At 27.3% G+C, this 14,393-nt stretch overlaps 1 protein-coding gene across 2 annotated transcripts in view; it reads right to left on the reverse strand.

Moving 5' to 3' along the window:
- Positions 1–412: 412 nt before the first annotated feature.
- LOC129989123 (far upstream element-binding protein 1-like) overlaps positions 413–14,393 on the reverse strand; it is a 30,853-nt gene continuing 16,872 nt past the window's right edge. The window contains exons 7-11 of one of the 2 annotated variants that reach the window (XM_056097449.1): positions 12,626–12,670; positions 10,237–10,428; positions 8,104–8,148; positions 4,453–4,497; positions 413–998 (exon numbers count right to left, since the gene is read on the reverse strand). In XM_056097449.1, the coding sequence (XP_055953424.1) occupies positions 900–998; positions 4,453–4,497; positions 8,104–8,148; positions 10,237–10,428; positions 12,626–12,670 (426 nt within the window). In that variant the 3' untranslated portion in view covers positions 413–899. The remainder of the gene's footprint in view (positions 999–4,452; positions 4,498–8,103; positions 8,149–10,236; positions 10,429–12,625; positions 12,671–14,393) is intronic. The other variant, XM_056097448.1, reaches the window with a different exon arrangement.

Genomic DNA, 14,393 nt, shown 5'->3' on the forward strand with positions numbered 1-14,393 from the left:
TCTGGTCCAGACAAAAGAATGTAAACCTTATCCTATGGGGAAAAAATTACTCCCAAATGCTTCCTTACAAGTGTAGTAAGAAATTCCATGAACATCAGTTGTTAACGCTAGTTAAAATTAAAGAATCGATTAATTTTCTATTTCAAAACTTTTAACTTTAAATAATCCACGCCACGATTCATCCACCATGATCGCATTAAGTTATGTCCTTTGTAATAACACTGTGGATAAACGTTGGTGTCAGTGGATGAATGGTAAGATTGAAAATGATTTAATACACATTTGCATTAGAAAAAAGATTTCCTACAATAAAGATTGTATTTTAAAAATTAAAACAACAACTTAAAACAACTGCAGATGATATTGGATATCTGTTTCTGAGTTTTTGCTAAACTTTAAATCATCATATTATCGATTTGGCCATGAATCCGGTAGAAGAAATAAGTGTTCATTCTTAAGGTGATATGGAATATAATCTTTTTCATTTCAAGAAACCAAACTACTTTCTAAAAATTTATTTGACAAAATATATACTATTAAATCAGTGATGTATTTTCATATAAAAATGGCATATAAAATGAAGTAAAACAAGTAATATTTACCTTTTCCGGCCCAAATTTTAATTTTAAAAATTAATTTTAATTAATAATTATTTAACTAATTGTAATTAATAAAGCAAAAATGCATATAAAAGCAAATTACTAGTAGCGTAGCTAAATGATATCATTGGACGGAAAGGATTAACTGCATATGTGCGAAAGCTTGAATGGTATGACACCCTGACAGTCTTTTTCAGAACTTGAGAACATGAGAAGTTGGTCCCTTTCAGCAGGTCGTCCTTGATAAAGTGAGATCGTTCTTGCAGACAAAGAAGATGCTGAACAAGGTATAATATAAATTCAGAATTTGGACTTGATGAAAGAACACACAAAGAACACAACGAGCAGCCAGAACACAACGGCCCAGAGAAAATTGTAATCGCCTTGGTCTGAATTCATCTGAAAAAGAAAATAAAGATATTTAAAGATATAGCTTTTTAAGATATTTAAAAATAACTAACAATGCAAATATTTTTGACATGTATATACTTTTTTATTTGCAAAGAGTAGAAATCATTTATAAATTCCTCTTGGCAAGCTAGAAAGCAAAGGTAGATTCCTTTACATCTACAACTGTCTGGCAACATAAATTATTGATGTTAAAATCAATCAAAATTAAAGATTGAAAATCACTTTTGAACCCCTAACTTCTAAGATATTGTAGTTATAGAAAAACTTTACAAGAGAAAGTTGTTCGTCTTAAGGAGGTGCTAATCTGGCTAACTGGATTTGTTTTTCTGTCTTCAATATTAAGAAAGTTGTGGTGAAATGAAAATCCCTTCCCCACCATTTACATCACTTTTGGGTCAGATGGAAAATTTACGAACATTATATATATATATATACAGGGTGATCAAGAAATAACAGTATTGTTCGGAGCCCTGTGGCGTGTTATGTACTGGACGAAATATAACAAAATTTGGACACCATACCACATACACATTAAAGTATGCGGTTTTGATTTATCAAGAAAAAAAATTAGTACCAAAAATGTCGATAAGGGAAATCCTGGCGCTGCAAGCGCATAATATGTGGGAAAAGAATACATAACTGCCAATGAAAACAGTAAATAACAACACACCAAGTATCAATGAAAAACGTTTATTATAGTAACTTACAAATTTAGCTCAAGGTGACCAACAACTTGATATTCCAATAATTGCATGCGGTACACGAGGTTTTCGACGGTGGCTCGCAGCATATCGGCATTTATTCGTTTGACATGTAACATTATTTGATGTTTTAAAGTAAGAGTGTTAGTAACATGCCCTTGACACAGAACGTCTTTCAAGTGAACCAGAAACTGCACCACAACAAGAAATTACCAAGATTCAGATCAGTGTCATCAGATAAAGGTTGTTATCTTATACGGATTAAATTTCAGGATCTTACGCAATATTTACATCGGGATAGGAGTGTATTAAATTATCAAAATTAGTGTGTTATATCAAATTATCAATTATCAAACTTTGTGTATAAGAAAGATGATTCGGAGATAATTTTTTGTACTTTTCGGAAATACGGGTATTTTATTTTTTTTTTTGTATTCTTTCAGGTAGTAATAAGACAATAGCGAGTTTTATATGTCTGTTGACTATCTTCAGACTATTTGAAATCTGGTATGAAACAGGTAGGACTGGTCTCCCAGAAATTTTTTCGCAAATTTGATAATGAATGCTCTTATGTAACCAAGAAACATACTAATATACTAGAAGTTAGTATTTTGACAGTAGTTGGTACTTTTCTTGTATTAGCCGTATACCATTGACGAAAAACACTTATGGAAGAGCCTATTAGAGTGCGATCTTTGGCATTTTTTCAGGCGATTAATCGCTGAGGCGCAGTTAGTACGAAAGTACTAGAAAAGGGAATATGTATTAGGAATGTTTTTTTCCAGACTGATTAAAACCAAAATTTGACGGAGAATTACAATTATAATGACAAAATCACATATTAAGTTTCATATATTTAGTCATTGCGTTTTTCAACTGTCGCGTTTACATTCTCGTGGAAAAACAGACCCAGAGACTGCCTACCAGCCAATAGACAGATTATTTCCAAATTCGATAAATATTTACATTTTCAATAATAAACCGATGTACCAAATTTTATCCATTTAACTCTCTTCGTTTCACAGTTATCGTGTTAACTTATATTCGGGCAGCCAAACGGACAAATTTTTTCTGAACGGATTTCGTTCAAAAATTGAGGAAAAATCCACAACTTTGGAGTAGAGCCCATGTTCGTTAGATTAGTTCAACACGTTTTGGAATCGTATTCACAGTGAGACAAGACATGATTCCAAAAACATGTTTTTCTGACTCTGGGCAGTCTAACACGTGGAGATTCGTCAAAATATCCCATTAAAATATTTTGACGATTGCAATACTTCTTTTTTGAGTACTTCGTAGAAGAGAAAGTAAAACCGATAATCATTATAAAGGCACATTAATTCCACATATATTGAAATTGTAATTCTGAAAGAAGACTAATTAATTATCTGACAAACTATATATTTTCAGGATATATATATAATTTTTTAAATTGTCTGACAAACGGTATATTTTCAGAAAATATAATAATTTTTAAATTTATTTATTGATAACGTATTGACCTTCTTTTTCGAGAAACACGCATTTAGAAATTTTTAGATGGCTTTTATTTCATTTTTTTTTTTTTTTTGTATCGAAATCGTCTACTTCGTCCTTAAACTAACAAAAAAGTAAAATTTTAATGATCGCATATAAGTTGCTGAAATGATTCTGATAACTACGTTACAAACTAGGGGTCTTTACCTCCTGTTCGATAATTTTTGGCAACCCGCAGAAAGATAACATAACAATCCATCGCACGCATGCTGTGTTCACACTGCTTACTTCGTTAAATACAATGACTACAATAATTTGAGTTACAATCATAAATTTGGCTATAGTACATATTTTGAAAGGGAAAAATTAATAAAAGTAGTAGTTTTTTAAAAAGTATAAATGCAAATCCAATTTAAAAATCAGCGGGAATGGTTACTCCAAAACTTTCTCGCATACTCTCTAATAAACTTGTGATGCCAGAGAATGCCTTACGTGGCATTTGCGTACAACAATTATATTAACTTTTGGCGTGAATTTAGCATTTGTACTGAATCTATCGTATCGTCCATGGCAATATTTTTTTTAGCGATAAATCCCTGGCATATGGTTAATAGCATCCAAAAATTGAATTTATGTTTTAAATGCGTTTTTCTCAATCGATTGAAACCAAGATTTGGCACAAAACTGCACTTGTAATTACAAAATCCAATACTTCAATTGGTATATTTAAGTCATTGCATTTTTGAATTATAGTGTTTACATATTTCAACATACAGTCAAATGCAGACACGAGAATTCGTAGTAGAGTGAATTCTCTTTTTGAAATGTTATTCTCCAGCAAGTTCTATCTGAAAGGTTTCTACATTTGGCTTCATTAAATAACTATTTGCTGTGTGTTTATTATTGATTTTTAAAGACTTTGTTTTTGTATACATTTCAGTTATGATATTCTGCCAATGGTTTCAAGTTTTTTTTTTTCATAGAATGAAATATAGTTATCTGTTATAGACTTTGTTCGACTCCTAATTATGTCATCGTCAAATTACTGGACAAAATTTCCATAACATTATTTTAAAACAGGCATTATGAATTTTTGTTGTATTTATTTTTATAATAGATAAAGAGATTTTGAAATAAATATGTTCCCATAAATTAAAAAGAAAAAAAAACCTCTATAGGGAATAAAATGCATTTATTTTTTTAAACTGATTCAAAATCAGTTCCACATAAAAAAATTTGGTAAAAATAAGACACAAAAAAAATACCGTTTCATTTTGAGCAAGGAAACCTGTTACCATCTGGTCAGCAATCTGAAACAAAACAAAAAATGCAATAAAATTTTATCAAAATTTTTAAGTAAGTAAAAATTAATTTCTTAAAATATTTCAATGAAAAATTTCAATTATATTAGACATCTATATGACTTAAAAACTTTCTTATTATATAAGATAGATAATTGACGGAAAGATGACTTAATTGCACAACAAGCTCTTAATTTTCTTCTTATTTTATTTGTCAAATATAGTTATATTTTTAGATTTTATGGTAACCACCTAAATGATTAGATTCTTCACATGATTTAAGAAATCTAATCAGAAATAAATATTATTTTATGCCCAAAATTTCACAGAGAAAGAGAAAAGAAATTGAAATCAACTATTAAAATTAACAAGATCTTTAATTATAAAGTAAGTTTAAATGAAATGAGTTATTTTTTTAAAAAAATATCTAATGAATAACGAATTTCTTTTGAGAAGAAAAGTTGCAATTTAATGGTTTAAAGTAAAATTAAAACATCTTTAACTTTCATTACAAAATTTTGTGAATCATATTCGAAACAAATTTGTAATTTGTAATTTTAGGTTAAAAAATTGCACAGTTAAATTTATGCTACAATATATATATATATATATATATATATATATATATATATATATATATATATATATATATATATATATATATATATATATATATATATATATATATATATATATATATATATATATATATATATATATATAAGAAAGTAAGAGATGAATTAAATATCTAAAATATTTTTTTCAATAGAAATGACAGGACTAAGAAATAATATTTTCTATATATAGAAACCATTTTTAATTGAAAATCATCTATCTGATTAAACTATAGGAAGATTTTGCTAAAACTTTCTTTATGTTCACAAAGGAAAATTTGTAGAAATTCATTCGATGGTTTAGATTTCTATAGTACACAAACTATTTATGAATTCTCATTTTTATTTTCTCATCGTTTTCAGAATTTTGTCTAGTAATAAAAGAAAATTAATCAGAGCCGAAAAATAGACTTTACACTAATTTTGATATGAAAATAAACTAAATTTCATCTGCTGATTTAATATATCGGGATAGGAGAGTATTAAATTATAAAAATTAGTGTGTTATATCAATTTAACGATTATCAAAATATAAAACTTTGTGTATAAGAAAGATGATTCGGAGATAATTTTTTGTACTTTTCGGGACAGCAATTTTTTTTTCAGGTAGTGATAAGACAATAACGCATTTTGTATGTCTATTGACTATCTTCAGACTATTTGAAATCTGGTTACAAACAGGTAGGACTGGTCTCCCCGAAGTTTTTTCTCAAACTTGATAATGAATGCTCTTATGTAACCAAGAGACATACTAATATACTAGAAGTTGGTATTTTTACTAGCAGTTAGTACTTTTCTAGTAGTAGCCGTATGCCATTGACGAAAACCACTTTTGAAAAAGCGTATTAGAGAGCGATCTTTAGCATTTTTTTCCGGCGATTAATCGCTGTGATGTAGTTAGTACTAAAGTACTTGAAAATGGAATGTGTATTAAGAATGTTTTTCCCAGACTGATTAAAACCAAAATTTGACGGAGAACTACAATTATAATGACATATTAAATCACATATTAAATTTCATATATTTAGTCATTGCATTTTTCAGCTACCGCGTTTATATTCTCGTGGAAATAGAGACCAAGAGACTGCCTGCCAGCCCCTAGACAGATTATTTCCAAATTCGATAAATATTTACATTTTAAATAATAAATCTATGTACCAAATATTATCCATTTAGCTCTCTTCGTTTCACAGTTATCGTGTTAAATTATATTCGGACAACCGAACGGACAAATTTTTTCTGAACGGATTTCGTTCAAAAATTGAGGAAAAATCCACAACTTTGGAGTAGAGCCCATGTTCGTTAGATTAGTTCAACAAATTTTGAAATCGTATTCACAGTAAGACAAGACATGATTTCAAAAACATGTTTTACTGACTCTGAGCTGTCTAACACGTGGAGATTCGTCAAAATCTCGAATTAAAATATTTTAACCATTGCAATACTTCTTCTTTGAGTAAGTACTTCGTAGAAGAGAAAGTAAAACCGATAATCATTATAAAGGCACATTAATTCCACATGTATTGAAATTGTAATTCTGAAAGAAGGCTAATGAATTGTCTGACAAACTATATATTTTCAGGATATGTATAATTTTTTAAATTGTGTTATTTTATCCAATGATCACGTATTGGCCTTCTTTTTCGAGAAATACACATTCAGAAATTTTTAAATGGCTTTTATTTCATTTTTTTTTGTCTCGAAATCGCCTACTTGGTCCATAAATTAACAAAAAAAAAATAAATAAAAAAATAATAATAACATTTTAATAATCGCATATAAGTGGAAATTTTTGGTGAAATTTTTCTGATAACGACGTTACAAACTAGGGGTCTTTACTTCTTGTTCGATAACTTTTGGCAACCCGCAGGAAGATAACATAGCAATCCATCGCACGCATGCTGTGTTCACACTGCTTACTTTCGTTAAGTACAATGACTACAATAATTTGAGTTTACAATCATTATTTTTGCTATACTACTTACTTTGAAAGAGAAAAAAATAATAAAAGTAGTTTTTAAAAAAGTATAAATGCAAATCCAATTTAAAAATCAGCGGGAGTGGTTACTACAAACCTTTCTCGTGTACTCTCTAATAAACTTGTGATGCCAGAGAATGCCTTCCGTGGCATTGGCGTACAATAATTATGATATATTAACTTTTGGCGTGAATTTAGCATTTGTACTGAATCTATCGTACCGTCCTTGGCGAATTTCTTTTTGGAGATTAATCCCTGGCATACGGTTAATAGCATCCGAAAATGGAATTTATTTTTCAAATGCGTTTTTCTCAATCGATTGAAACAAAGATTTGGCACAAAACTGCACTTGTAATTACAAAATCCAATACTTAAATTGATATATTTAAGTTATTGCATTTTTGAATTATAGTGTTTACATATTTTGAATTATAGTGTTTACATATTCTGAATTATAGTGTTTACATATTTTGAATTATAGTGTTTACATATTTTGAATTATAGTGTTTACATATTTCAACATACAGTCAAATGCAGACACGAGAATTAGTCGTAGAGTGAATTCTCTTTTTGAAATGTTATTCTCCAGCAAGTTCTCTCTGAAAGGTTTCTACATTTGGCTTCATTAAATAACTATTTGCTGTGTGTTTATTATTGATTTTTAAAGACTTTGTTTTTGTATATATTTCAGTTATGATATTCTGCCAATGGTTTCAAGTTTTTTTCATAGAATAAAATATAGTTATCTGTTATAGACTTTGTTGGACTCCTAATTATGTCATCGTCTAATTACTGGGAAAAATTTCAATAACATTATTTAAAAATAAGCATTATATATTTTTGTTGTATCTATTTTTATAGTTGATAAAGAGATTTTGAAATAAACATATTCCCATAATTTATAAAGAAAAAAAAAACTCTGTAAGAAATAAAATGCATTTATTTCCTTAAACTGACTCTAAATCAGTGCCATATAAAAAATATGTGGTAAAAATAAAGTAAAAAAAATAAGAAAAAAAGTACCGTTTTATTTTGACCAAAGAAACCTGTTACCATCTGATCCGGAATCTGAAAAAAAAAATGCAATAAAATTTTATCAAACTTTTAAAATGAGTAAAAATTATTTTCTTAAAATATTTCATCGAAAAATTTCAATTATATTAGACATCTAGGTGACTAGAAAGTTTGCTTATTATATAAGATAGATGACTGACTGAAAGATGACTTAATTGCACAACAAGCACTAAATTTTCTTCTTCTTATTCTTATTATTATTATTATTATTTTATTTATCAAACATAGTTATATTTTTAGATTTTATGGAAACCACCTAAATGGTTAGATTCTTCACATGATTTAAAAAATCTAATGAGAAATAAATATTATTTTATGCTCAACATTTCACAGAGAAAAAGAAAAAAAATTGACATCAACTATCAAAATTACCAGGATCTTTAATCATAAAGTAAGTTTAAATGAAATGAGTTATTTTTTTAAAAAAATATCTAATAAATAACGATTTCTTTTTAGGAGAAAACTTGCAATTTAATGGCTTAAAGTAAAATTAAAACATCTTTAACTTTCATTACAATATTTTGTGAATCATATTAAAAAAAAATTTAAAGTTGTAATTTTAGGTTAAAAAAATTGCACAATTAAATTTATGCTACAATATATATATATATATATATATATATATATATATATATATATATATATATATATATATATATATATATATAGTACATAAACTATTTATGAATTCTCATTTTTATTTTATCATCGTTTTCAGAATTTTGTCTATTAATAAAAAAAAATTAATCAGAGCCAAAAAAATAGACTTTACACTAATTTTGATATGAAAATAAACTAAATTTCATCTGCTGATTTAATATATCGGGATAAGAGCGTATTAAATGATCAAAATTAGTGTGTTATATCAAATTAACAATTATCAAAATATTAAACTTTGTGTATAAGAAAGATTATTCGGAAATCATTTTTTATACTTTTCGGAAGCAGGTTTTTTTTTCAGCTAGTGATAAGACAATAGCGAGTTTTGTATGTCTGCTGACTATCTTCAGACTATTTGAAATCTGGTATCAAAAAGAAAGGGCTGGTCACTCCAAAATTTTTTCGCATACTCGATAATGAATGCTCTTATGTAACCAAGAGACATACTAATATACTAGAAGATGGTACTTTTACTAGTATTGACGAAAAACACTTATGGGAGAGCGTATTAGAGTGCTATCTTTGGCATTTTTTCTGGCGATTCATGAAGTTAGTACGAAAGTACTAGAAAATGGAATGTGTATTAGAAATGATTTTTTCCAGACTGATAAAAACCAAAATTTGACGGTGAATTACAATTATAATGACAAAATCACATATTAAATTTCATATATTTAATTATTGCGTTTTTCAGTTATAGCGTTTATATTCTCATGGAAATAAATACCTTCCTCGCATACTCTCTAATAAACTTGTGATGCCAGAGAATGCCTTACGTGGCATTTGCGTACAATAATTATGATTTATTTTGGCGATTAATCCCTGGCATATGGTTGATAGCATATAAAAATTAAATTTATGTTTTAAATGCATTTTTCTCAATCGATTAAAACAAAGATTTTGCACAAAACGGCACTTATATTCATAAAATCCTATACTTAAATTGATATAGTTAAGTCATTGCATTTTTGAATTATAGTGCTTACATATTTTTGAACAGACTTATATACAGTCACCCCACTGTTGAAATTAGCTCAAAACTTGATAGGCGTCTACACTATAGATTTTAAAATTGTGTACTTAATTTTATCTATCTAGCTTTCTTCGTTTTGTAAGTATCCCGTTAACTTATATTGGGGCAGACGGACTTCCTTTTAACAGATTTTACTCAGCATTTGATAGAAATCTGCAAATTTGGTGTAAAGACCTTATCCCAAATTTCAACCATTTAGTTCAACGCGTTTTTGAGTTATCTTTATCACAGACAGACAGGCATTTACCAAAAACTTGTTTTGCGAACTGAGTGTGATCTAAAACGGAGAGATTCGTAAAAACCTTGAGTTCCAATTTTTTGACGATTACTATACTTTCTCTAGACTTCGTATTCGAGAAAGTAAAAAGACAAAAAATAAAAGTACTTACAATTTCTCTAATGAGTTTTTTAGCATGTTTTATCTGCTTTGGGGTGCCTCTGATTATAAATGTCTGCTCATTAGTGTATGATGGGAGCTCCTTTGCTTTCTTTATAGATGCACCTGATTGTTGGGCGATACTTCGTATAGTCTTTCCGCCTTTTCCGATCACATGACCACATTTGTCAATAGGTACGGAAAACTGGAATGAAAAAGAAGAATGAATTCATATTATCAAAACTGCATTCAATATAAGTTAAGTCAAAGAAGATATTCGCTGGCACATTAACAAAATAACAAATTACCCAAAAATAATAAATTTTCAAATTACCCATTACAAAATAACAAACTACCCAAAAATGCCCAACTTCAAATTATTGCCCCAAATTAACAAACTACCAAAAAATTACCCTTCAAATTTTCCCAAATATTACTCCAAATTAACAAATTCTGAGAAATAACCCAATTTCAAATTACTTTAAAATAATTGCCCAAAATTACCGAACTTCAAATTACCCCAAAGTAACAAAATTTACTGAAACCGTTGAATTGATGATTCTCAAAATATTGCAGGTCGTGCACAATCACAGGTTAATCGTGAAAATAAAAACAAAAGTGTGAGTTACCAGCATTCTATTATTAAGTGCATGATAAACCAAAGCTGTACTAATATCGAAACAATGCTAAAGAAAATGGTAATGTAATACAATACAAAATATTATTTTATTCTGCAATATCTAGATAGAAATCATTTCAAATATTACAGAATCATAAAATGAAATAACTTACATCGAAATATAGATTAAATATTTTTCATACTTCCGAAACTTTTCAGTTTTTAATTAATGATTTTGTTTCAAATTTTCAGCTTAGAAGAGATTATGCATGATTCCGCATTTAGTACAGCTTGAGTTTTATAAGGTATAATGTATGAGAAGAAAAAAACTATCCTTTTTAAAACCAGCATTAATAAAATAATACGGTATTTCAAATATTTAATCAAATATTATTTATTTATTTATTATATTTAAAGTTTGCTTGTTAAATAATATATCACTTTGTTCCACTTAATTAAAAAGTATCACAGAAAAAACATATTTTACAGTTGATTTATTTTTTTTATAAAATATGTTTTTATAGAAAAATATCAAATATAACTTAAATCTAATATAATTATAAAAAACTTAATCACCTATATTTTTAAAATCATATTTATAATTTTTTTAAACAAAATACAATCTTTCCATGGTTTGATTTTGTCAAAATTTGAAAGGAGTCTTTCAAATTTTGAAAGGAGCTTTCAGTTCCTATAAGAAAAGGAACTCTTTGGTTTCTATTTCATCAAAGTATGTGAATTAGGTTGAAGAAATAAAAACTAAAGGAATGTTTAACTAAAGTTTTAAAATGTTATTTAATTTTTCCTCCTGTTTTATCTAAATGTAATGAACTACTTCATGAGGTACCGATAATTATGGTCCAGCCTCTATGATAGATTATTGGATGATGGAATTCATCTAATTTTGTCCTCACAAATGCACATTCATACAAAAAGACTCCAACAATTCACATAATTTCCATGAGAGCTGAATGAAATTCAGCAATTCAGCAAATTTAAAGTTCGCAAACATAATTCTTTTAGCAATCTGTTTGTTAACTATTTTAATAGCTATAAAGCAGTAATATTGCTTCCCTGCACAGTTAGTCTTATAATAAGGAAGACAGTTTTGCAGTTATTTTAATAGAGGCTGAAAGGATATCAAGTTATGTGATCTGCGACCATGGTAACCATTCCGAGAAGAATATGTTGACAAAGATGAAAGTTCTCGATAGAGCATGATTTTTGACTATATATCTATATCAATCTTCCCCGACAAGCTATGGAAAGAACTTGTCACGGAAAGTATATAAGCGAAATGCAGACATGAGAATTAGTATTAGAGTGAATTCTTTTTTTGAAATGTTACTCACAAGCAAGTTCTATCTGAAAGGTTTCTACATTTGGTTTCATTAAATAACTATTTGCTGTTTGTGTATTATTGATTTTTAAAGATTTTGTTTTTTTATACATTTCAGTTGTGATATTCTGCCAATGGTTTCATGTTTTTTTTCATAGAATAAAATATAGTTATCTGTTATGGAGATTATAATACTCCTAATTATCTCATAGTCTAATTACTGGGTAAAATTTCCATAACATTATTTAAAAACAGGCATTATATATTTTGTTGTATTTATTTTTATAATAGATAAATAGATTTTAAAATAAATAGGTTCTTATAAATTAAAAAGTAAAAAACCTCTGTAGGAAATAAAATGCATTTATTTCCTTAAACTGATTCTAAAAAAGTTCCATATAAAAAAAATTGGTAAAAATATAGAAATAAAGACTAAAAAAATACCGTTTCATTTTGAGCAAGGAAATCTGTTACCATCTGCTCAGCAATCTGAAACAAAAAAAATGCAATAAAATTTTATCAAAATTTTTAAATGAGTAAAAATTATTTTCTTAAAATAATTCATCGAAAAATTTCAATTATATTAGACATCTAGGTGACTAAATAGTTTGCTTATTATATAAGATAGATAATTGACTAAGAGATGACTTAATTTCACAATAAGCTCTTAATTTTCTTCTTCTTCTCCTTCTTATTTTATTTGTCAAATATAGTTATATTTTTAGATTTTATGGTAACCATCTAAATAATTTATATGATTAGATTCTTCACATGATGTGAAAAATCAGAAATAAATATTATTTTATGTTCAAAATTTCACAGACAAAAGAAATTGACATCAACTCTTAAGATTACCAGGATCTTTAATCATAAAGTAAGTTTAAATGAAATCCCTTATATTTTTTTTAAAAAAAATATCTAATAAATAACGATTTTATTTTTAAGAGAAAACTTGCAATTTAATGGTTTAAAGTAAAATTAAAACATCTTTAAATTTCATTGCAATATTTTGTGAATCATATTCAAAAAATTTGTAAATTTAGGTTAAAAAAATTGCACAATTAAATACTATATTAAATACTATATTATATATATATATATATATATATATATATATATATATATATATATATATATATATATATATAATTTAAAGATAATGGAAAGTTAATTTTTTCTGCTAATTTTTATGGAAGTAATTTTCCAAATTTAATAATTAGGACTTAAATAATTATTAATAATTATTCTTTAATAAATTAAAAGTCTAATTAACTTTTTTTAAATATTCCCAGGATACACATTTTTGCTATCCAAAGCATGTTCTATCAAATTCGATAATTAGGACAAATTGTCCCAATACTGAACCAACAAACAGATAGATAGATATACAGAGGTAAAAAAAAGACACTTTTATTATTAGAAAAGATAAAGAATAGATTAATATATGTATGCATAAAATCCAAATAACGTTAAAAAAATATCAAATTTATTTTTTATCAAGTCCATAAAAAAACATTGATTTAACAAACTGACTGAGATTTAATAAAATGCAAATGTAAGCAAAATCAACTGCATTGCAAAATTGCAAAATCAAAATGTAAGCAAAATCAACTGTAATGTAATTTAATAGGTAAATCAAGTAACTCTTATCCTTGGAAGACAAATGACGATATTTTTAAATAACAGTCTCTCTCTAGAATGCACACAGCAAAACGTTTTCAAAATTTAATCACAACAAATAACCAAATTAAGAATTTTTCATAAATGATTAAATTACATTAAATTCAAAAAATTCCTCTCGGCAAGTTGGGAGGCAAAGGCAAATTGATTCTAGGTGCATCTAAGTTCCTATGTGGCAATATAAATAACTGATGTTAGAAACAGGCAAAATTAGGGAGTGAAAATCACATTAGAGGCCTTAACATCTAAGATATCGCCATTATCGAAAAACTTTAACTTCAAAAGTTGTTTGTCTTAATGAGGCACTAATTTGGCTAATTGGATTTATTTTTCTCTCTTCCATATTAAGATAGTTATAGCGAAATGAAAATTTCAGCCCCTCACCATTTCCACCCCCTTTGAGCTAGATGGACCATTTACGAACCCGTCCGAGTTTTTTACATTTCTAACAACATATTCCAAGCCACTTAAAATTCAAACAAAATTACTCTGGTTATCCTTTTTAAAGAAAACATGGGCAAAGAGTTATACG

The sequence above is a fragment of the Argiope bruennichi genome, chromosome 10 (genome assembly GCF_947563725.1).
Source record: "Argiope bruennichi chromosome 10, qqArgBrue1.1, whole genome shotgun sequence".
Classification (NCBI taxonomy): domain Eukaryota; kingdom Metazoa; phylum Arthropoda; class Arachnida; order Araneae; family Araneidae; genus Argiope; species Argiope bruennichi.